Source organism: Delphinus delphis, chromosome 4 (assembly GCF_949987515.2).
Source record: "Delphinus delphis chromosome 4, mDelDel1.2, whole genome shotgun sequence".
In the NCBI taxonomy this organism is placed as follows: Eukaryota; Metazoa; Chordata; class Mammalia; order Artiodactyla; family Delphinidae; genus Delphinus; species Delphinus delphis.
The window spans coordinates 118,287,880-118,313,856 of record NC_082686.1 but is presented as its reverse complement, the minus strand read 5'-3'; the positions used below and the strand labels follow the sequence as shown (position 1 = coordinate 118,313,856).

Sequence of the window (25,977 nt, the reverse complement as noted above, 5' to 3'; positions counted from 1 at the left end):
ACCACCATCTTCCTCTCGTTTTCTCACCATGCTCCCCAAACCTCCCATCCCCACGTCCAGTCCATCAGTAAATCCAGAACTCCAAAATAAATCCCAAATGCAACCACTTCTCCTTGCCTTCATTAGTATCACCCTACAATCCACTCTCCATCAAGGAGTATGATCTTTTAAACATACTTTTCAAGTCAATTACCCCCCTACTCCAATGCCATTCCATTTCACTTAGAATACAATTCCATTTTTAAATGCCCATTTTCATGGTCTACACAGCCCTACTGAACTGTCCTCTCCTCTCTGACCTCTTCTCCTCCCACTCTCCGCAGTGTTCACCTTCTTTCCATTCATCAACCATGTCAAGCTTGTTCAAGCTTAGGGCATCTGCCTGAAATGCTCTAACCCTACATCTTCATATGGCTGCCTTTTCCTATCATTCAAGTCTCAGTTCAAATGTCACTTCCTCAGAAACCTTTCCTGACTATTTATCTAAAGTAAATAATCCTGCTACCATATTCCATGTCTCTGTTTTCTTCAGAGCCTTTACAACTATCTGGAACTCTTAATTTTTACCTAAATGTTTATTTCTGGTTCTCTCATTCTTTGGGAGTTCTTGGTTCCCTCCTTCAATGCATGAGAACTTACTGAGCCCCAAGATCTAAAATAGTGACTGTTAAATACTGAGAAATATTTGCTGAATGAATATTAAAGAATCAAGTAAGTCTAGTTTCGAAGTTCTTGTGACATGCTCATTGGCTAAAAGGACACACAAAACTGTGGGTGCTGAAATCAGACACCAGTGTACTAAATTAGGAAAGCAATGTAGTTGGCATAAGGGAAAGCGCATTTCCATGAGAATCAGGAAACCAATGTTCCTGTATTACCTCTGCTACTAAGTAGACAAATGACTTCAGACAAATCTCTGAAGAACAGTTTTCCTAACGAAAGCCTGGGCTAGATAAACTCAAGTCTCTTTCTGCTTACCAACTTTAAAACTAAAGGCCAGGGACTTCCCTGGTGGCCCAGTGGTTAAGACTCCGTGCTCCCAATGCAGGGGGCCCGGGTTAGATCCCGCACGTCGCAACTAAAGATCCTGCATGCTGCAACTAGAGAACCCACATGCCACAACTAAGACTCGGCACAGCCAAATAAATAAATATTTAAAAAATAATAAATAAAACTAAAGGCCATTTAAACCAATATCTTTTAAAGAAGTCTAGCAGAAACTTAAGAAGCACCTATGAAAAACTCAATAAACAAATGATTTTTTTAAATTAAAATTATAAAAATCAGGGAACCGTCCCTCAGAGCTATCTGAGAGGCTGTCTCTCAGGCTTAAGTCCTGAGTAAGTCCACCGAATAAAACAGAATTCTCGAAAACTAAAAGTAGAATAAAATAAAATTAGAAAAATCAATGGAAAGGCACCAGTTAGATACTCACTGTTATTAAGTTTGCCACTGAGAGATTAGGGGAAAGAAATCAAGTTACCACGTCATAGAATAAGCATCTCAAGTCAAAATAAAGGAATCTCATCTTTTAAATGACCCCCAACTTGCCTAATATGGGTTGGCCTTTACAAATTCACATTTCCTAACAGGAAAAATAATATATATTTGAATTTGTATCCATCCATCTTCTCTTCCTCAAAAGACTACAATGTCCCTACCTATTATCTATAGCTCATCCATCTACCTGTGCTCTCTCTACCCCATTCCCTCCCTCTCACTCCAGGACACTGCCCAGCAATTCTGTTTTCATTACTTTCAACCTTCTCCTTTAAGTCTCTCCTTCTTTGCCGTCTCCCCTCTGTGTAATCCAGAGGGTTTGGGTTGTTTTTTTTTTTTTTTTAACTAAAAATCCACCTAGGTCACCATATAGGGCCTGGAATATAAACAAATTTGGAATTAAATCATAATAAACATGCTCCATATCTAATGAGGGAATCTTAAATACTAAATCACTGCCCTTGAACATGTTGCTGTTCCATTCACACCAGTGCAATCTGAGAAAACTACACTATATAAATGTACACATATTCCACCGCCCACCTTTCTTTTTTTTTTTTTGTTTTTAATGTTTAGTTTTATTGCATTATAGCCGTGGAATATGGTTTGCATGATTTCTACTATTTTTTTTTAACATCTTTATTGGGGTATAATTACTTTACAATGGTGTGTTAGTTTCTGCTTTATAACAAAGTGAATCAGTTATACATATACATATGTTCCCATATCTCTTCCCTCTTGCGTCTCCCTCCCTCCCACCCTCCCTATCCCACCCCTCCAGGCTGTCACAAAGCACCGAGCCAATATCCCTGTGCCATGCGGCTGCTTCCCACTAGCTATCTACCTTACTACGTTTGTTAGTGTGTATATGTCCATGACTCTCTCTCGCCCCGTCACAGCTCACCCTTCCCCCTCCCCATAACCTCAAGTCCGTTCTCTAGGAGGTCTGCGTCTTTATTCCTGCCTTACCCCTAGGTTCTTCATGACATTTTTTTTTTCTTAAATTCCATATATATGTGTTAGCATACTGTATTTGTCTTTCTCTTTCTGACTTACTTCACTGTGTATGACAGACTCTAGGTCTATCCACCTCATTACAAATAGCTCAATTTCGTTTCTTTTTATGGCTGAGTAATATTCCATTGTATATATGTGCCACATCTTCTTTATCCATTCATCCGATGATGGGCACTTAGGTTGTTTCCATCTCCGGGCTATTGTAAATAGAGCTGTGATGAACATTTTGGTACATGACTCTTTTTGAATTTCGGTTTTCTCAGGGTATATGCCCAGTAGTGGGATTGCTGGGTCATATGGTAGTTCTATTTGTAGTTTTTTAAGGAACCTCCATACTGTTCTCCATAGTGGCTGAACCAATTCACATTCCCACCAGCAGTGCAAGAGGGTTCCCTTTTCTCCACACCCTCTCCAGCATTTATTGTTTCTAGATTTTTTGATGATGCCCACCTTTCTAAGAGGGAGACAGTGGGGGTTATTTTGTCTACAGAATCCAATGAACTTGACATTATCAGATATTTACTCAGAATAATTAAAATTCAAGTTCTACGTAATATATAAAATGGACTCAACATCACTTCCTAGAAAAGCAGTTGTCATAATCTTTGAATATCTGTCACTAATGTTCAAAATAAACTACACTGAAAAGTAAATTCATCTAATCAATGCCAGATCACCAATCAATCATGCTAATATATGTTGATTAAGTCAGCTATCAACACTTTAAACTGTGACTCCAAAATACAGTGGTAATTAACTGGCACTTTATAAAAAACATAAATCAAAATAATTAACTGTCACTTTATTCTAAAAAATCAAAAGTAACTAATGGTTAGAGAATTAACAAAAATAACGTTGTACTCAATATATCTCTAAGCAGAATGATTAATTTAATAGCACACACTTTATATTAAGCTACACAAAGAAGTGAGGAACTTTAGAAGATTATACCTGTCCTGTGGGTGATATTTTCATAGGGCCTCACTAGTTCTAGTTGATTATTGTATATAAATAAGCGAATGCATTGGACAAAAACCAAACAAACAATAAACTACTGCTCCTTAAAAGGCAAGCTTCCAGATAACTTATTTTATAATCTCTGCTTCAATCCCTCCCCTCCTACTCACAGCCTAAACCTACAATTTGGCTTCTGACCCTATTTCTTTACTAGAACTTTCAAGAACACTAATAATATTAAGTGCTACCAAATCAAGTGACTGTTCTTCTGGTCCCACCTTATTTAATCACACTTCAGTGTTTGATAACACTGACCTTTCCTCAGCTTAGGTAACCCATTCTAATTTTTTTTTTTTGAACTCCCTCTTTCAGGCTTTTCATCCACTACCTACACTTTAAATGTCAGGTAACTCTGAGCATCCACAGACCACTAAATTCATCATATAGGTGGAGAAACAATTTCAGGCATTTTTTTTTAATATGTCATTATAAAACAATTTTAAAATATACTAAAATACAAATACTTGTAAGCCTCTCAACATTATTTGATGGTATTATGTGCCATCTTTCTCAATTTATCTATAGCGCATTTGATGATGGCTAGCCTTCAGGAGAATCAGGGTCTATATCTGTGGCAGATATGGTGGGTCAGTGTTCATCATCTGTTACAATGTCCTTTGGCGTATGATTTCCTGTACTGCAGAGACTAGAAAGCTAAAAACTACATTTCCCAGCCTATTTTGTAGTTAGGGTTGTGGATGTGATTTAAATTCCGTTAATTAGATGCACTCGCTGGAAATTTGGAGGACAAAAGAGAAGGGAGGTTGCATTTATGTTGCTTCTACTAGCAAGTACTGTCATGGAGATGTCCAAGTTTCCCGCAGTAGCACTGGCTGCAGTCCTTGTATCCAGTCACAGGTTTCATAGATATCAAGAAGAAGGGTACAAGGCATCCATTCTGTCACACAGGTTGTGGCCAGTGTGGCTTAGCTCTAGGGCCAGCAGCAGCAGGGGAATTCCCTGGCAGTCCAGTGGTTAGGACTCCATGCTTGCAGTGCAGGGGGCACAGGTTTGATCCCTGTCGGGGAACTAAGATCCCACAAGCTGCACGGTGTGTCCAGAAAGTAATAATAAAACCTACTTCTAGAGCTAGCAGCAGTGACAACAGTTTACCGATGAAGATGGTTGCTTGTCGTTGGCTGTTTCCTAATAGTGGAAGATTCCTGATCATGGTAGAGGTGGCAAGGTTCTACAGCTAAAAGGTACAACTTCCTAATTTTGCAGGCACCTTTCTGATCCAAAAAGAGGTAGTAAATCGCTTTGTGGCCCAGATGCAATGTGGCTTTTGAATGTCATTCTTGAAATGTCTATTTCTTCAGTCTATTTCTTCAGTCTTTCTAACAATTCTGTAAGCCACTTAAAATCTTTTATTTAAAAAAAAATCTTTTATTAAATCTCTTTCTGCTTACACTAGCTAGAGTTGATTCTGTAACCTAATCCTGACTAGCTTCTTTTCTTATCCTTTCTACCTTTTCTAACAAATTTGAAAGTCCCATCTCACATTACTGGTCATCGTCATCAGAGTTTGGTAAGTCTTTCAACTAGATCTGGCTATCTGGATCAAACATGGACTCAGAAATTATAAAGCAGTATCTCACTGACAACCACTTTTACTGTTCCATTAGACAATGAGTTGAATAGCAGAGCACACTCAAAAGGTGAATGCTTCAACTTGGGAAATGGAAACAAATGGATCCTAACTCTGCATGGTTGTATCTGCCTTTGGAAAACATTTCTTCATTTCCTACTGCAGCATTTGGATGTGGTTTTGAAAACATGCTCAATAATACAATACCATGTTTCCATGAATTTGGGAGTGCCAAATTCTCAACATCCAAACCATGTGCACCATTTGAGTACCTCCATCTTATCCTTAAATTTACACATCCTATTTTGACTCTAAAGTAAAAAGATTAAAATGTGTTCAAGACATTCAATATATTGCTAAGATATGACACTTGAGCAAGACAGCTGAAATAATGGAAATAGTTTTTACTTGCATTTGAATGAAAGTAGAAAATGTTTTTAGCTCATTCTTGATTTTTAAAATTCTGTGCATGCCAGGGTACTTCAATATGCAAAGGTAGATACTTCTACAAAGGCAGATGTATTATTGGCCCTACAGCAAATAGTATAGCTCTGACTACATTTACAGCTGTTGCTATTTCCTTCAACAATGAATCAAGAGCAGGAGGCATATTACTGACGAAACAACCATTCCTCTATGAAGAAAGGAGGCTGGCCTTCAAGCACGACATCTTTTACTCTATAACAACACCATTTCTTGTTGAATTCATAACTGGTACTCTTTAAGAACTTTTCAGTCTACATGACTTACAACACAATTGTTAACCAAATTTTTTAAAAAAATCTTCTCTCCTAAAGCATGGATTTTTAGAGATGAACCAATCCTCCACCGGGCATTTCTTCTCCCTCACAGATGTACTGCAAGTAGGCCAAGAACACCTTCACACTACACATCACTGGTTTTGTCAACCATAAAATGAAATAGTCGCCTGCCCATTCACGGGACATGAATTGTTTCTCTGCATCATACATATCTTGCAACTTCATATACAGAGTATATAACAAAATGCTGTATTTAGCTTTGATCCCCTTCCTTCACACTGTTGCCTGTTACTTTTTTAATACGTAAACATATATATCACTCCTTGCTCAAAAATCTTCAATGGCTCCTCCATATCTACCACTGCCCACCTTGCAGGATAAAACCTAAAATTCCTTTGTCTGGCATAAAAACCCTTCATAATCTGGCACCATCTACTACTTAATCTTTACCCCCACAAGTTATGCTCCAGCAGTACTGTACTTTTAGTTCCTTGAAAACACTGTGTTCTCTCATGCCCCTGTACATTTTCAACACTATCTTCATAGCATGGGATGCTCTCACCTGATCTTTTTTCTCCTGAAAGCTCTGCTTAAGACCATCTTTGTAAAGTCTTCCCTCAACTCCTAGGTAGGCATGTCACCCTTTCCTCTCTTCCCTACTACATCTTATATGCACTTCTACTCTAAGGATCGTATTGGATTGCACTTGTATTTCATTCAACAAATATTTATTAAGTGCCTATGGCATGCCAGACACCTTTCTAAATGCTGGGAATATAACAATGAACAAAACTAGGTCTCTGCCCACGTGGAACTTTTATACAATTGAGACAGTGGGGACAAGCATCATAAACTCTTAAACAAGTAAGTATATAATATTTATTGCCATGGAAGAAAATAAAGTAAGGTAAGACAGTGAGGGAGTGCCAGGCCCAGAGGGTAGAGAGGGAGGAGAGCAATGTTATTCTATACAGGGAATCAAGGAAGGCCTTTCTGTGAAGATATTTGAGGAGATACTTGAAGGAGGTCAATGAGGGAGTGAGTCACGCAGATACCTGGGGAAAGAGATGATTAGCAGAAACAATAAAATATGCAAAGGCCCTGAGACAGGATAGTTTGGCACACTGAAGGAATAGCAAGGAGGCCAGTATGGCTGTAAAACAGTAAGCAAAGTAGGAAGAGCGAGGAAACAGTAAGAGATGAGGTAGGATTGGGGAAGGAAACAGGTTAAATAGGGTCTTGCAGGCCAATGGAAAGTCTTAGGCTTTTCTGAATGAGATGGGAAGCTATTGAAGGATTATGGGCAGAAGAATGGCATGATCCAACTTTTGTTCTAAAGAATCACTGCAGAAGGAAAAGGGTGGAAGCAGGAAACTAGATAGGAGGCTATTGTAATCATTTTGATTAGAGATAACTGAGACTAGGGGGGCAGTCCTGGCATGGAAAGAAGTGGTCAGCTGGGCATATATTTTGAAGATAGAGCCAACAGGATTTTTGATAGTTTGCATGTGGATGTGAGAGGAAAAGGGGTCAAGGATCGCTTCTCAAAGGGTTTCAGCCAGAGCAGCTGGACGGACAGAGATGCCACTTCCAGAGGAAAGAGTCTCTTGTTGGGAAAGAGGGATCAAGAGTTTGTATTGCGTATGTTAAGTCTGAGATGCCTATTAGATATCCAAGTGCAAATGCAAGTGGGCAAAGAAGTGCTGGCTAGAGATAAAATTTGAGAATCATTAGCAAGTACATAATATATCTCAAACCTTAAGACTATACAGGATCACAAGGAAGGTAAATGTGGAGAAAAGAAAAGAGATTTGAAGACTGAGCCTCAGAGCTCTCCATCATCATTTTGCATTAGTAGAGTTAAGAAGGAACCAGCAAAGGAGACTGCTACATGTCTCTTCGCTGAATATAAACTTAAGGGACAGGACCAATGCTTAGCATCATGCTTAGCTTATAACAGTTAATGAAATATCTACTGAATAAGTATGTGTATGTTTATAACTTTAGCATGGGCAAAAAAAGGGGTTCTAATATCACATCACGAATTATAAAATTGCATATAAACTTCTTTTTATAAGTTTGATATAAGTTTATCCATGTCAACTGCTCCAAAGTTTTAAAAAGAAAATGTCTCCTGTATACAGTTACCAAAAGCACTAAATTTCAGAATTTTTATAGTGTTAATACAGAGATATCATATTGAAAACAAACCAACCAGTCCTGAAATGCACACATTCAAACATTTACTGAGTGCCTACTCAGATGCCAGGGATACATTAATGAGAAAACTGTGTCCTCATTGAACTAACACAGATGGACAGATAATAAATAAGATAAATAAATTAAAATGGTATGTTAGTATTAAGCAGGAATGGGCACCACATGAAATGGCAGAGGGAGGGGAGCCAAGGAAGGCTCCACCTAGAAGGTAACTTCTGCATAAATACCTGAAGAAAGAGGGGAGACAAGTAACTATTTTATAGAAAATAGCTTTTAGTCATTGGCAAAAAGTAAACAATTTAAACCAAGAAGATAAACACCATTGGGAATCAAAACCAATAACCTAGATTAACAGAAATAGAAAGACAGTCAACTCTCTGTGTACAAGATCAATGATTCTGTGCAAAGGTCACAGGTCCAGAGCCTACCATATAAATTTTACCTAGGACTAGAATCCCAAATATCAGGGTATTGGGTAGAGATTCCAGTGTTACGCTTCTGGGCATGGATGTGAGTATGCACATATGTGTTTATGTGTATGTTTTGGGGGGACTGTGTGCATGCATATATATCTATAGGTTTGTATGCATGTTTCTGTGTGTCCGAGAGGGGAACACTACTGGGATAAGTAAGAAAAGAAGATAAATATTTATCAAGCAGTTGCATGCTCCGAGACAGTGCTAAATATTTTCTCAAATACCTCATTTGGTTGGTACAACAACCTTGTGACATAAGCATTACTGTTCTCTTTTATAAACTAAAAAAAAAAAAAATTCACAGTTACACAGCTGGCACAGTGAAATGACAGAAATCAAATTCCAAAGCCTAGTCTTTCCATTCCTATTAATGTCTTTCTGAACACAGCAGTGTTGAGAGGAACAGACAGCTATTCCTTCCTGAAACTATCCTAAGAGATCTTGTAGAATCTCCAATCTATTTCAAAGGATACCTTAAGCACAGAAATAAAAGCCAATACAGACCCGCCAGCGTGATTAACTCCCAAGAGAAACTGCAAAGGGCCAGGGTCCTGGACAAGATGATCCAAAGATAAAGATTATTTGGAGTGGGAGGAAAGCTAAATCATAATAATAGTTCACTATATTCATTTATCAAATAAATAATACATTACACATAGATTTTTTTAGGGACTTCATATATATTATTTCACTTAATCTTCAAGGTAACTTCTTCCAAGTAATTTTTTTTTAAATACAGAAACTGGGAATGGAGGGATAACATTCCAGGAGTAAGGCAGGCACAACGTGAACAAGTTCGGGAGGTGGAAACAGGAGGAGCACCTTCAAGGAGGCAGTGAATAGTACAAATTGGCTAAAGCGTAAAGAGAGATGAAAGGGTTATAAGAAAGGATGAGACTGTAAAGGAAAGGTGGCATCAAACAGAACCTGGAATGCCAAGCTAAGGAGTTTTAACTTTATTCAGGAAGCAACAAGGGTCACTAAAAGTTTCTGTGTGATCAAAACTATGCTTCAGGAAAATTACTAACAGTTACCGGGCCTAAACTAAGGGAATAAAGGGAAGATGCGAGCAAAAGAAAAATGGAAGAGGTACTACAGAGAGAAAATTCACAGAATTTGGCCTGAGTGACTTCAGGATATGATGTTCTAATAACTGGAATAGCAACCTAAACAGAGGATTAGACCTTTAGATGGGGGGCAAGATATAAAACTATGCAAACATTATCATTTACATACACAACAAAAAAATGGAGTGAAACAAACATATGCTTAAAAATATAACAGCTTCAGTGTCGACAAGCTTAGAATAAAAGTAAAATGCTGTTATGCCATCTAATTATAGACAAAAAGACAATCCTATACGTGTTCTTTTTTTTTTTTTTGGCTGCACTGCGAGGCATGCGGGATCTTAGTTCCCCGACCAGAACTCAAACCCGTGCCCCCTGCAGTGAAAGTGTTGAGTCTTAACCACTGGACCGCCAGGGGAGTCCCAAGACAATCCTATGTAATGTTAACATATAAGGTCTTTCAAATTTTCGTATAATGTTTAATTTTAATTTTTGCAGTAAGATGAAAGTTGCACAAAATTCTGAAAACATATACAGTACTGGTGCAAGTTAAACAAATTCATTTTGGAGACACATATGAGTTTCAACGTGAGTTTTGTACTTAATGATCTGCATGTCCCTAGTCTCAACCTCCTGCATAAAAAGAGGTAATTATAATGCTTCAAGGACTACTGTGACCATTAGCTGAGGTCAAGCACTTACCACGATGCCTAGAACAGAGTAATCACTCAGTAAATAGTAACTAGTAGTGCCCTTCCTTGGTTAGAGAGTCCTAAAAATTAGCATCTGTACACAATTCCCTTCACTCAAGCCATAAGGTTCTGACCAAAGATAATCTGTAATTTAACAACGAGATACACCAGAGAAGCTCACTTTTTTTTAATGAGACTTTTATTAAAGAAATAATACATTTCCACTAGAGGAAATAGATGCACAAACACCTAACCTTTCTATACCTCGGGCTGCACATCTCTAAAATGAGGGGTTTGAACTATTTCAAATGGGGGGGCACAATTTGGGGGTCAGCTAACCAGAGATTTATTTTGTCTGTCTTGCATAGTGTTAGGAAAAATGTAGCCAACATCTAGAAACTGGGAGAGTTAATAATAAATAAATCCATATTTCTGGTTTCTCTTTAATAATCAGAGACCTGGCAACGTGGTTCTGAGTAGAAACTGTAGACAGACAGCCTCTTTTGAAATCCTAACAATCCCCACCTGGCTTTAACTTCACTATGCCTGGTCTCTGTAGACTGGAGTTTGCAACACCTTAACTAGTTAATCTTCTAGGCCTCCGTAGAGATTTAAGATCCTGAGAGATAACACCTGAAATGTTTTAAAATGCACATGGCAACACTGATTTCAAATGTTTTTAGATATTGCTACCTGTGGCCAGTTTAATCTCATAAACACTACAAGAACTGGATATACATTTATATTAAATAGCTGTTCATCAAGAAAACTATGAATATTTACTTTACCGATTATCACTACTGTTTACGTTACAACGTGCCAAGCACTATAGCAAGTCATCCAATCTTCCCACAACCACTCTGTAAGATTAGAATAACTACCATTACGAATTTATACAAAAGGAAGCTGAGGCTCAGAGAGGTTAGGTGATTACTAGAAAAGTAGCAGAAAATCATGTTTTCAACATGCTACAGTTTCATTTATCATTCAATTTCTAGATACCTAATAAATATTTCCTATAAAGAAATCTTACAGAAGAGCTCTCTCTTGTTCATTTTTTACAGTTCTCAATGGAGAAAGGAAGAGAAAAACTGCCGTAATCACACATGACCTTCCAAAAGTTTTCCTATTCACCCTCTTCAGAGTATGTCGGATTGCCCCAGGTGTACAGTAACAAAAAAGGAGGGGGGGGTACCTAAGAACCACTGAAGAGAAAAAAGTTACATAGCTGTTATTTCGCTCTCTAGTTGTCATCTCGAAAGCACCACTGGGAAGTTAGACATTTACATTTGTGATACTATTGAGGCAGAGAATGAGACACCAATAGGCATATGGTGACTGCTGGAATATCTACTAGTAAGTAGCGTTTTCCAATGCATAAATTAACATAATCAGATAACTAGATTGTCAAGCAACTTTTCTTACTCCCAATAAATGATAAATTACCTTTAAAAATATAATCTGAGATTCTATAATCCCACTCAACTGGTCATCTTAAAAAAAATCAACACATTACATAATTCCTAGCAGAAATCTGGTTCTATGGAAGAACAGGCACTATGATATCAACCTGGGACCTGGAGGTTAAAGAAACAGGGAATAATAAAGTTTCACTAACACTGCACTCCTACTCCATCACGGAAATAAGGTACTGTGCAATCACCAGTAAAACATAAACGAGGTAATAGCACTGAGTGAGCACTTGAGTGGGCAAAGGACTCCAGGAATCCAGTATAGTTTAGGTGGTTAGCCTAAACTCAGTGAGCAAAGAACTGTCTTGTGGTTATAAAACCTGAACAACATAAAGTACAACTCTTGACAAGGCATAAAGTCAAGGTTAAAGCATGAATTCCATGGCAACTCCTCAAAAATGCCCTACTAGGTAAGATGCAGCTCCTCAGTGTGAAAGTCTACAGAACATAGTTAGGGGCCAATTGTTTTACACAAGTCATGTGCATAATAATTATCATACAGTTATCTATATTGCTATCATATTAATCACCTCCGACTGAAGCTTAGGCCAGAGCAAGAAGTTAGGAAACTACTGTACATGAAAAGGCAAGTTTCGCAAGGTATTGCCAGGAAACCTCCATGGGTTATAGAGAGACGTCACCAAGTTGCAGGCAGGATCTTCCTGTGGTTTGCCTTGCCCACTTCCGGTTTCAGTTTTGAACGTGTGCTGATCCCTAAGCTCCCTACAGCCCCCTTCTCAAGTAGCAAACCAAACTCTGAAGCACATATGGCAGAAATCTCTCCTAGAATAGGCCAATGGTCCCTACAGCTACAAGAAACTTAAAGGCTCCTAAGCTGACCAAGAGAGACTAGCATGGCAAGCAAATGAAAGGCCCAAAGCCAGGTGGTGACAGAACTAAGGGCTACATGGACAGGCCATATATGGGATAAGGCTACTATTTCTGATAACAGCATCCAGGAAGCCAAAATGGGACTCAGTCATGATCCAGAGTTTTTCAAAAAAAAAAAAAAAAAAGTGGCACCTAGATATAAAGAAGTAGCACCCACACAGGTGCATGTATATGGGGTGTGTGTGTGTGCACGGGTGTGTTTTCTAAGAGAACCGTTAACATGCACAAACCCACATGAGCACAGCCAAGCAGACAGAAGAATAACATTTTTTGTGAAACCCAAAAACAGTACTAAAGATAAATTTTTATAGCATTCCAACGTTCTAATTTTATTGACATTAGACCATAACCAATTTAGGGATAATTATTAACTTCTTGACAACAGAAATGTACTCATCAGTTCTTCCCAATATACCAACTCACAGGCAACTTGGTAGAGAAAAGGACATGGACCTTGGCATCTTAAAGACCTTCTGAATACCTGCCCCTGCCCCTTTGAACCCTGAGCCTTTCCATCTGCTTCTTTGCTAAAATAGGAATTAATAACAAATTTCTTCATGAAATTGGATTAAATGAAATAATTTACAAAGTATCCTAACGGAGTACCTGGAAAAGAGTAAATACTCAATAAATGTTAGTTCACTTCCCCCATCTACCAAGAAAATTTTTTTATAAAATAAAACTGTCCAGGGACTTCCCTGGTGGCACAGTGGTTAAGACTTCGAGCTCCCAATGCAGGGGGCCTGGGTTCGACCCCTGGTCAGGGAACGAGATCCCATATGCATGCGGCAACTAAGAGTTGGCATGCCACAACTAAGAAGGCCATGTGCCGCAATTAAGGAGCCCGTGAGCCACAGCTAAGTCCCAGCACAACCAAATAAATAAACATTTAATAAAATAGAAAATTAAAACTGCCCAAATTCAAAACGAAGAGGTTCCGTACTACTCACACAAATGTTAACAATATTTTAAGGGATCAAAATTATTCTTTTTACTATATTCCTCTGAAACAAAATACTGAATTTTTTTAAAGTCAACTTTCTGAATACAAACAATTGGTGAAAACAGGCAGAGCATATGGGAATTCACTGTATTACTCTTACAGTTTTGTGTGTGTGCAGTTATATCAAAATTAAAAGTTACCCAAAAAATTGACAGAAAAATTGACTTTATTTCTATGTGCACTCAAAATGTTACCCAACCTAACATTTGGTTGTCCTTATTTTTGCAGATAGGATAGTCTTCAACAGTTAGAGAAAGAGAGGCTCTCACAGAATAAGACAAATATTGTATCAAACTCACTTATACAAATAGTCATTTTTTGATAACATACCTCATACATAAATACACTCTCCAGAAAAGTAAACCTTTATAAGGCCAATTCCCTTTGTCCACCACTGACATAACCAATGTTGTTTATCTTTTCAAACACCTTTCTGTGCATTTTTCCATATACATATACAGAAGTCACATATAACTATACATACCACCCTAACAACTGGCTTCTTTCTTATTCAACGATACCTCTTGAAGTTCTTTCCTTTCATACTATAGATACATCTCATTATTTTTAGCCATATATGGGATAAGGCTACTATTTCTGATAACGGCATCCAGGAAGCCAAAACTCAGTCATGATCCAGAGTTTTTCAAAAAAAAACAAAAGTGGCACCTAGATATAAAGAAGTTGCACCCACACAGGTACGTGTAAATGGGGGGTGTGTGTGTGTTATAAAATATGTTTATGAACATACTACTTAGCCATCATCCTACTGATGGACACTTAAATTGCCTCTGTATTGTTTTACCAACAAGGTAATATTAAACATGTTTGTATATACCTCTTCTGCAACCGTGTGTTTCTGTAGGGCAGATATGTAGAAGTAGAAATGAATAGGGTATACACACTTAAATTTTTAACAGATATTGCCAAAATGCTCTCCAACACTGCTTTCCAGTTTAAATTCAAGCAACAGTGAAGAAAGTACCTGTTTCCCTAAACCCTCACCAAATACTGAAAGCAATGAGCTCTTCTTTTTTCACAAACTGATGACTTTTTAAAATCTGTATTTCCCTGATTAATTTTTGTTAAACCTTTCCAGTATTTTCTTATGTTTACTGGCCTTTTGTATCTTCTTTTCTGTGGAATGCCTATTCATATCCTTTATTTTTCTAATGGCCTTTTCCTTTTTAAAATTTGGATGAACTTTTTATATACTCTGGACACTAACAAATAAGGAGTATAGATAGCAGGTTAAGAGTAACAGAGCCAGTCTGCCCACGGCTCACTCACTGTCTCATCTTGACAAGTTACTTAGTTTAGCCTCAGTTTCCTCATCTGTAAAAATGTGGATAATAACTGTACTTATAGAGTCACCATGAGGATTAAGTTAGTTAATATACTTAAAGTGCTTTATCTTTTTTTTTTTCAAACATCTTTATTGGACTTAAAGTGCTTTAAAACAGTGCCTGGCACAGTATAAGTGTTATATAAGTGTTTTCTTTTTCCTCTAAGATTTGCTGCCAGTATCTTCTCCCAATCTATTGTTTATCTTTTAGCTCCTGTTTATAGTTAAGTCTTCATTTACTTTTCCTCAAACAATTCTTTTTCCATCTCTATTCTAATATCAGAAAATTATATATGTAGATGAAACAAAAGACTGCCCTCACTGGATCTCATAACCAACTTCTCCTCAAGAATAAACAGAGACATCAGCCAAAGGATCTAAATTTAAAAAAATCTTTCCGCTAAAAAGATAGCTAACTTCCTTACTGCATAAAGCATTCCCACAAATCAGTAAGATGACTGATAAAGGAGCAGGGAAAAAGGCAAACCAAATAAACACCAAAAAATGCGGAAAAAAATAGCTCTTAAAAATATGAAGAAAGGGGCTTCCCTGGTGGTGCAATGGTTAAGAATCCGCCTGCCAATGCAGGGTAGTGTTCGAGCCCTGGTCCGGGAAGATCCCACATGCCGCGGAGCAACTAAGCCCCTGCGCCACAACTACTGAGCCTGCTCTCTAGAGCCCGTGAGCCACAACTACTGAAGCCCGTGTGCCTAGAGCCCGTGCTCCGCAGCAAGAGAAGCCACTACAATAAGCAGCCCGCGCACCACAACGAAGAGCAGCCCCCGCTCACCGCAACTAGAGAAAGCCCGCGCGCAGCAACAAAGACCCAACACAGCCAAAAATAAATAAATTTATTTTAAAAATTATGAAGAAATCCTCAACCTCATTTAGAAGTGCAAATTAAGACTAAATACTAGGTGTTCCTTTTCATCTTACAGACCAGTAAAGATCAAGAAGTTTTAAAATACACACTATGGGGGCGTAAAGAAACAGGCATTCATATATTGCTGCTGGGAGCATAAACTGTTATAGTTTCTATGAAAAGCAATTTGCCACTATCCTTTGAGCATAAAAATGCACATACCACTCAATTCATCAATTTAACATCTAGGAATTTATCCTACAGACACATGCATTCATATGAAAAATAAAATACCTACAAAATTATTTATTGCAGTAATGTTTGTAATAGCAAAAACTGGAAATAATCTAAATGTCCAGTCCAGGGGACTGGCTAAATAAACTGTGGTATATAGAGATGACGAAATTTTATGCAGCTGTTAAAAAAATGAGGCAGTTCCCCCTCCCTCCCTCCCTCCCCCCATATATACACACATATATTTATGAAAAATCATCAAGCTACTACTATTAAGTGTAAAAAGGCAAGATGCAAACAATGTGTATATTTTGTTATGATATGTATATTGGTGAGACAGAGATGTTAATACTCACACATTTAAGTATAAATGCTTAAATAATCTCTGTATGCATACGAAAGAAATTAATTGGTAATGCTTGCTTCTGAAGAGGGAATGGCTAGGGGAATAAAAGAAGTGAGAAAAATTAACTTTTTAATGTATACCTTATGTACCTTTTGAATTTTGTACCAAGTATTTGTACTATCTAATCAAATGAACAAATAAACCTTTAAAAATAATCAATTGAAAACCTCCCTGTGATCACACCAAACTTTCAACTGGTACCCTTTATTCTTTTTTTGTTTTTTTTGTTTTTTGTTTTTGCCATGCCACGCGGCACGCAGGATCTTCTCCGATCAGGGATTGAACCCGTGCCCCCTACATTGGGAGCGCAGAGTCTTAACCACTGGACCGCCAGGGAAGTCGCTGGTATCCTTTAAATGGTCACGCACAACAGGTTGCTAACATTCAGGTAGTTGGTGGCTAGTCTGTTCAATGGGCAAAAGCTGAGGCTCACCATCCTAGCTGCCCATTAACAAACCCTGTGGAATGTTTTAAACCTACAGGTGTCCAGGTACCACCCCAGAAATTCTGATTTAGTAGGTCTGGAGTAAAGCCTGGGCATCAGAACTTTTTAAGTTCACAGGTGACACTGATGGGCAGTCAGGTCTGAAAACAGCTGAGTTAGAGCATAACAAAAAAAGGTAAACATCCAGGCTCAGTCTCCACCTAGATTACAACCACAGTTTCATCACTAATCCTAACTACTTCACAAAGTTCTTAAAGAGGAACAGATGAGAGGATGTAGCTGGCACAGTGAAAATCTATTACTACTTCTGGATATTATCATTAAGATAGGCAGTGTAATCTTCATATATTAAACACAGTACTTTTGCAGCACTCATACTAATGAGTTCATCCTACGTAGCATTTTAGTAAAAACTTTGATAGTAGTGGACTAGTGCCCAACAGGCCATTAACTGTATGACAGTGGAGTCTCTGAGTGTCAACTTCTTCATTTGCAAAATGAGGGGACTGAACAGGATATGTTCTCTACCTTCCAGCTCTAAACTTTTATAATTCTCTAAGAATACAAGTGTCTAAAAGCAACTATTGCTTTAGGATAAACTAGTAAGAACCTTTTTCATCTCATTCACTGCTTAGGCCCATTTCACAGCCCAGTAGGTTGGTGCCCTAACACACATTCAGATATGTATTGTGTACTGCTGAATAAAGTAATGTCACAAAAAAAAAAACAAAAAAAAAACTCGTTAGGATTCAAACAATATTATCTAATAAATCTTAGTGCATATTACACACAATAAGTATACTAAACACATTTAAGCATTAAAATAAAAGCATCCAATGTACTGTCTTAAAGTATTAATAAATGTTTCAAGTTAAAAGGCAACAATCAAAGACTCAGTGCTGGGCGGGATGTTAAAGACCACAACCAAACCCTTCATTTTACAAGTAAGAAAACAGAAGCTCAGCAAAGTTAAAGAATTTGCCCAAAGTCATTCTGTCATTAATGATATTCTTAGAACTAATATCACTGTAACAAATTTGTCAAGTACTGTTCATTCATGTTTGCATGTCTACTGGTATAGCCTTATAAAGTATATTATTTTAGCTAGGGATTTTGGTGAAAATAATGACATACAAAACTAAAGATGTAGAAATTTCTTAATATACATAAAAAGTTTCTTAATTTACATTAATTGATTACTATACAACAAAACTGATAGCAGCACTCAAAAGCAAACAGAATTTCATTAGTAGATAAAACATAATCTGCTATTATTTTCAAATAATTTCACAAAGCACATTAGCAAGAAATAGGATTAGTATCTATGATTAAAGGATAAAACGATAGTTTTATTTCAGCTACGTTAGTTCCAGTCTCTTAAGAGTCTATTCAAAGAGTTCTAAGTTAAAAAAGAAAAATTCTATGAACTCATTGAGGTTTACCTCCTGTCTTCCTCAGAGCAAATGATTAGCGGACTGCTCTGTGAACTTTTACAAAGAACCCTTTTCTCTCATTTCGATCCATCTGAAAGATGGATTCTTCCTCCATCTTAAATAACTCATCATCTCATTTCAAATTTCTGACAATAATGAGTTCTTAGCATGAACAAACCCTTTTTAAATCTCTCTCTATTAATTTATTAAATAACATCTCATTTCAAATGTCTGATAATAATGAATTCTCAGCATGAATAAACTTTTTAATTTCTCCCTCTCAATTCGATCACATTGGTCAATAAAATGTTCTGATTTATATTTTATTACCAAAAAATTGAAACCTCCCATGACAAATAAAAATATTTAATGTGTAAGGTGGGATTATTAGATTTTTCTCTTACAGGCTCAGGACCAATTAGTAACAATATTCATGGAATACAGTCAGGTAATAATATTCAACCCCAATAATAAGCAATCAGAGCATTTAGATAAATTTAATCCTTTTCCTAATACGGCAACTTTGGCATCAATTCAAACCTAAGCTCAGTTGGAACTGTGATTTTGAAAGGGATGAACTTCCTGCCACGGACCCATGTAGTTTGTCTTTAATAATACTATCATCTTCTAGTTTGTTTAGCTGTAAAATTTACAGAACACTTTCACATACAGTACATATCTCAAATCCTCCTCAGGATAACATAGTGAGAGGTAAGACATTTTCTAAAGGCCTATTTTGTTCTAGCCACCATGCTGACAACTGGACATTAAAAACAAAAAACAAAAAAAAAAAACAAGAATGAATTCTACCTTGGAAGAACTCACAGTCTAATGGGGGAAAGAAATGATTTCTATACAATGTGTTACAAGGAAATCAACAACAACTTGTGATCCCCCAGCAGTACAAAGGCCTACCACATTCTCTCCAGGAATGAGGGTAGCAGTGTCCCGCACACACGGCTTTGGTCAGGGGATCACATGGAGCAGGCTTCTGAAGGATGAGTAGGAGTTCCCTGGCATAAATATGGGGTGGAAGAAAGGAGAAGACACGCCCAAGCAGAGGGAACAACATGTACAAAATGGCTAGTGATGAGGCATTATTCCCATTTTAAAGGTGAGGAAGACAAGCTCAAAGGTAAGTGAGCTGCCTAAAGTCACATGAATAATAATGAACAACGTATGAAACAGAATTCAAGTCTCCTGATTTTAATCAGCTTTGTACACCAGGAAATGCCAGCACATGTTGGACCAGAACATAAAATAAAGTTTTTAGCTACTACTTTATTACTCCTTCCTAAGAGATGGCCCATATCTGATTCAGTTCCTGGGGGGATGAAGAGAATGATCGGGGAGGGGATTTATTTAATCCTCAAATCAAGCCTGTGAGATAGAGGTGTTTTAACTACCCCCACTTTACACACAAGAACAGAGAGACACACAGAGGTTAACAAAAGTCAGAAATTAAGTGAAGAATCAAACCCAGGTGACTAACCTGACCAAGCCTCTAAACTCAAGCACTTAACCATATCCCACAGATCCTACACAGGGAGACCACGTGAGTTCTGGGACATATCGTGGTCCCACAGATCTTGTACTGTACCACACATCTCAACGTTCACACAAATCCTCATTGGCTCCCTTATCAATCCGGTCTCCCTTGAGCAGGTCAACCCATGCATAAGGTGGTCTGGGCTCTTTGAGCAACATTTTTACAACATGATTTAACTGGATGAGAGCAAACTTAACAAAAAACAGTAACCAAAAAGGAGGACATGACAAAATAACAGCATGAAGCCTGAAAGTATAAAGGAGAAAGCCCCAACCCCCATCTTTCACTTGTGTATGGGATTTTTAGGGGGATGGGGCCAATGTCAAAGTGCTTCAAGAGGACTAACATACCGGCCACTCACTGCACAGGAGTTCAGACCAAAGGATGGAGTCTGGAGTACAACCTTGCTTTCCTTGATGAAAGGTTCATACAACTCTAAGACATCCAACAACTAAACCTGGCTCTTGAATATTAATATTTGGAGCTGCCATGGTTTCCTACTGCACTAATATGACTTCAAGGAATTAAGGGTCCGCACATAAGCTCAAATACTGTAGCAACACTGGATTAGCTAATGTCAGTTGATTGTTTGAAAGTGACCACAGAATGTCATTTCACCCTGTGAAGTATACGGGGAATATATGGGATATATGGAAATATATGGGAAATTTAATAAATACTGGAGTGATATGCCTAAAGAAGGTTGTGGACTACTATTCTAGAACTTTAGAGAGATATAAATCCAACCCTCCCACTATCTGCTGGAATAATCTGGAGTTGAAGGGTCCTACCCAAGTCCAGGAGAAAGAACATTTCCTTTCAGGCTCACTTTCAGACCTAAGAATCTATAATTCCCCAAGTCAAAGGCTCTCAATCAGCAGTTGGAATCTGCCAGCACATCTCCAGGCTGGTGGGCACATGAAGCTTTCCTCCGAGGTCTCTCTCCCAGCATGGTGAAAAAGAAAGCTGACACAGTTACCCACACCCCCAAGCTGCTTAATATCTGCACAGTCAGAACCGCTATCATCCCATTTCTGTGACTTTAGCACCTGCTAATAATGACACTTCCAGCCCCCCAGCCCCCAGTCTGCAAAACCCACATGTCAGTTTCAGGGAAACAGAAAACAGCATCTCTTCACAGGGTTCTGAAGGTCAACCAACTCTAGATTACACCAGCTAAAAGGAGGGCACAGAAACGGAGAGGGAGATGGGGGGAAGCTTCGTATATAAGTTTCCTAATACGTTTTTTCTATGAAACAGACACTCCATGACCTGAGCTATAAGCTGAGCAATTCAAAAAGCAAGAAGCTGACTGCGATAACAGATGTAGTACTTCGACTATGATTAAAGAGGTAATATCATTCCCAGCAGCTGGATGTTCAATCTCCAAGTCTGGGTAGTGGGGTTGCTCTCCCATAGAAACAAAGTTGAGTTTTTTATTTGTAGGCCCAAGTTCCACTCACAGTGATATCACTCACTGTGCTACCTTTGCCATGGAGCAGGTGAAAGTGCAGGGCAGCTAAGTCCTTCTGGAAACAGCCCAACCCTAACTCTCGATTCCAAGATATGTGTATATGTAGTTCCATGGTACAACCTGCAGCTATGTAAATCAGCGAGGCTCCAATAGACACTGCCTAGCATCAAGTGACACTAAAATGTAAAGCAGTGAAAATCTGAAAAATCAGATCAGTGGGGGGGTGCTCTGGCCCATTCATTTATAGTTTTCCCAAATATTAAATTAGATATATGCAAATATTAAGCATAAGACTTAATTTGAATACTGAAAAGATTTTATACCCTAGTAGGTTGTGCTGGGATCTTAGACATAGACAAGATCTCCTTCTCTGGTGTCATTTTTCCAGGTTTTAAGAACTGTACTCTCTTAAGAACCCCAGCACTACTTCTGGAAATAAAAAGGTGAGAGAATTTAATATGTCTGCTTCTGAGGTTTAATAAAATCCCAAATACTTGAAAGGGGGATCAACTTGAAAAAGGCAAGTGGGGAAATCCAACCTCACTTAATAATATCACTATTCAGGAAGAGGAAAATTTTACATCCTGTGCAAGAAAGAGCATTGTTAACCATTTTAATGCAATTCGATTTTCTTCATACAGAGTAAAAAGTACTCCTAATGACTAAGGGCTATTTACAGGAAACATGAAGCATGTAGCATGTTTCCAATCTGAGGATACTCAATCAAGAAAGCAAAACTAATTTTCAACCAGAGCAAAAATAAACTGTATTGACATATCTTATCTTACAAATAGCCAAAAAAAAAGTGTTTCCTCTGAATAAACTACAGTACTGTGAAAAAACTGGCAATCTGACGCCAAAGGGTCATTTTTAAAAAAAATAAATGTCCAAATGACTGAATTCAAATGGTCTGTCTACAGTAATGCTCAGGGCCTCTGAGTAAAAATGTGAAGGCAACTAGGATGGCTCACTCACGAATAACAATTAAAGGCATAAGAAAGAAAGGAATTAAGTGGGTTAAGTGCGGGCTGGATGACTGTTTTGAGACCTGCTCACAGGAAGCCACTACATCCTGCCTTAAGTCCCTGTCAGTCACGCTGTCTCTCGATTCAAGTCCCCGCCGCAGCGAGGTGGGGCGAGTACAGGTGTCCGGCCCCAGCCCCTCCCGGAGCGCTCACTCGCGAGCACCCGTACGGTGGCCACTCGAGTCCCAGGGCGGACCGTTTCCCCAGCCCTGGGCGCCTTTTCCACCCTCGCCCCGACTCGTAAACCCAGAAAACAGGCAGCCCCCTCCCCTCGGGCCAGCCTCAGTTCCCCGCCCTCCTCCTCCTCCTCCGGCCGCGCCTCCCGGTAATTACCGCCCGGCTCCCACCGCCGGGCCGCTCCCGACGCCAGCAGCCGCCCGCAGGCCTGCGTAGGAGGGCAGCCGGAAGCTCCTCACGCCCCCAGCTCACGCCCCCAGCCGCAGCCCGGGCCGGGGCGTCCCAGCGTCCAGGCCGCGCCCCAAAGCCGAGCCCCTCACGCCGGCGCTGCCCCCGCAAACGGCCCCCCCCCGGTCCCCGGCAAATTCCCGGCTCTCCACTCGCTCCGGACTGGGGCAGCCTCAGCCCACGCCGCCCCGTCCGGGAGACGCCTCCCCCAACACACCCCCCTCCCAGCCTCCCCGGGCTGGTCCTCCCCGCGCGCCTCGCCCGGCCCCCGCCCAGGCCCCTCTCGGCCCCGGGGTCCCAGCGCGGCTCGGCGCCGCCACCCCCACGCGCCCGCCGCCCCCTCAGTCCCGCGGCCGCCGGCGGCGGCGCCGCCGCCGGGTGGGTTCCCTCACCCCGGCCCCAGCTTACAGATCTTGCCCCGCAGGCTCTGCAGCACTCGGACCTCGCGACTGTCCTCGTCCCCGGCCTCCGGCTCTGCCGTCGCAGTCGCCGCATCGGAAGAAGCCGCAGCAGCAGGCGCCGCCGCCGCCATGGTGCCGCCCGGCCTGTACCGCAGCCTCGCCGCCTGCGTAGCGGGGCGAGGCGGAGCCCAGCCGCGGCCTCCGCGAGGGCGAGCCGCGCCTGGCCCCGCCCCCCGGGCCGCGGCCGGTCTCGCCCCGCCCCGCCCCGCTCCGCCCTGCCCCCGCCCCACCAGGGGCCCCGCAGTCGCCGCCCCCGCTCCCCCGAACCCGGGCAGCCAGGCGCGAACCCACCTCTTGGCTTTCCTCCTCTTGGCCCCGTCAAAGCCCAGGCTCTAGCCAAGTGTGGCTCTGAGTCGTGGCTATGAGCAGCCTCAAAACCCCACTGAGAAAACACCGGCCCTCCCGAGATTCCCCAAATCTTCCTGGGAATTACTCCCCCCTGCCGCCGTCCGCGGATTTCCACATCTAACGCTCAAGGGAACTCCCTGTGGGAAGAAAAGAGAATGGAATTTGACAGTTGCGTGGACCTCCAAACTACCTTATTCAGAAGGAGCCCAGGTGCCTTAGAGACTCCCGCAGTAATGTCCACATGCCCTCACCCTCAAGCCAGACGCCACACACACACAGATTCTTACTTTTAAGTCAGAACACTGTTCGTTCCGCAAAAGCTGGTTCAAAAAAAGGTCCCTCCCCCCAATCTCAACCTCAGTGCAGCGCCGGAGACCCTCCCATAGAGAAATGTTGAAGCCTCTACCACCGCTTGGGTACTTGGGAAACAAAGAGCAAAGAAGGGTCGGGTCGCATCTCCCATCCCCCCGCCCATAAGTGAGCTTGTTGAAAAGTTGATTGACACTAGGAAATTCGTAAATCTTTGACTAGTTTGTTAGCTTTTTTTCCAAGGGAACTTTTTGCAGTGAGTAAACTGCATGAATAATACCCTGGTATGTGAGGAGGAAGATGATTTCCTAGTCTTGAGGTTAACTGCAATGCCCTAAGAAGGAAGAAACTGTGACTTAATAGGGCAGGGTAGTTGTTTTCTAGGGCAACAATAGGAATCAGTCTGTCAACAAATATTTTTTGAGGGTCAGACTTAACAAATGATAGCTTCAGAGACTGCACAACGTCAAGGGGAAGACAGCCCCAGCTCTCCAGCAGCTCAGTCTGGGAGAGGACACAGAGAAGGGCAGAGGCACTGGGAGAAAAGAACTAAGATGATTAAACTGGGGAGTCATGGGAGACCTTCCTGCGAAATGTACTGCAGGATAAACTGAAGACAAAGGGGGAGAGGTGGAAAGGGGCCAAGGAGCAGAAGCCGCTTGGGCAAAGGCTGGACAGCCAGAGAGAATGGCCTTGGTATGTGTCTTTGGCCGAGGAGTGACACTACCAATTCTGCGTGTGTTGCCAGTGACCACTATGTGATTTTTACACATGTTGGAGAAAGTGAACCTACTCCTCCTATATGAATGTTTTGCTGTCGTTTCAAAAATAGGTCCAAAGCTTAATTCCCTACCTTCATTTCCAAATCTGAGTTCACAGCCATATTCTGTTATCAGGGCTAGAAACTTTGACTCTTTTTTGAATCCCTTGTCCCCATACAGTTTTCAGTTGCCACATCCTTCTGACTCTGCCAAAATCTCTCCTCTCTCTTCCTTCCTTTCCATTCCCTGTCATTGTCCTTATTAAAACCATCCTCATTTGAGTAGTGTCAACATGTCATAGTATTTTGTGTGTGTTTTGTTTTCAAAAAGAAGGAGCTTATGAGACTGACTTGGGTCTGAGCCTAATGCTATCACTTTTACACGTGTGATGTTTGGGCAAGTTACGCAGTCTTTCTGAACCTGGTTTTAAACCGTAAAATGGGAATTCTATACTTACTCTTCCCTCCTCAAAGGGTGATTCTCAGGATGAAATCATTCTTGAGAGTGTGTGTGAAGCATCTAGTGGAATGCGGGGCAGGTAGCAGGTTTAACTCAGTAAACATCACCTCCTGCTCTTGACTGGAACTCTTAGAACAGGTCTCCCATCCCTGTCCTTCCTCCCACACATCACTTAAGCTTTCTAAAGCAAAAATTGGAGTTTGTCACTTGTCTGCTCAAAAAAGCATCAATGGCTTCATTCATCCCTTAAGCCGGCAGCAAGCTACACAGTACAGGTCATGAACAGTACTAGAAACGATGAAGAGTAAAGTTCACATTCCTCGGGCGAGCTTTCAGGGTTGGTCCTGGACCCAGCCTACCTGACTCCTCTTATCTCCGGCCACACTGAGCCACTTTTCCCACCAGCCGGACTCTGTTAGGAGGGCCCTTCCTCCTCCCAGACCAAATGCTGCCCCATCCATCTCTCTTTTTCTCTCAACAGACAGAGGTTCTTATCTGTACCTGTTTATGGCATTGATCACTTTCTGCCTGGTGTTATGTTACCTGTGTACTTGTTTATCTCTTCTTCTAAATTCATTTTTTTAAACTCTTCCAATAAATATCTGCTGAATGAATGATTTGAATCATATTAGCTCACTTCCTCTCCTCTGCAGACTCGAAATTTTCCTGTTTGGGAAATTCTGATTTGTATTTATTATTCATTTTCATACCTGTCCAAATGGTTAAAATAGGAATGGGAAACCTTAATAACAACCTA

The 25,977-nt window shown here is 40.3% G+C and overlaps 1 protein-coding gene across 2 annotated transcripts in view; it reads right to left on the bottom strand.

The window, feature by feature from the left end:
• Positions 1 to 23,433, bottom strand: part of RASA2 (RAS p21 protein activator 2) — a 117,863-nt gene extending 94,430 nt beyond the window's left edge. For both annotated transcript variants that reach the window (XM_060011351.1, XM_060011352.1), the window contains exon 1: positions 23,291 to 23,433. In XM_060011351.1, coding sequence (XP_059867334.1) covers positions 23,291 to 23,414 — 124 coding nt within the window. In that variant the 5' untranslated portion in view covers positions 23,415 to 23,433. The remainder of the gene's footprint in view (positions 1 to 23,290) is intronic.
• Positions 23,434 to 25,977: the final 2,544 nt, after the last annotated feature.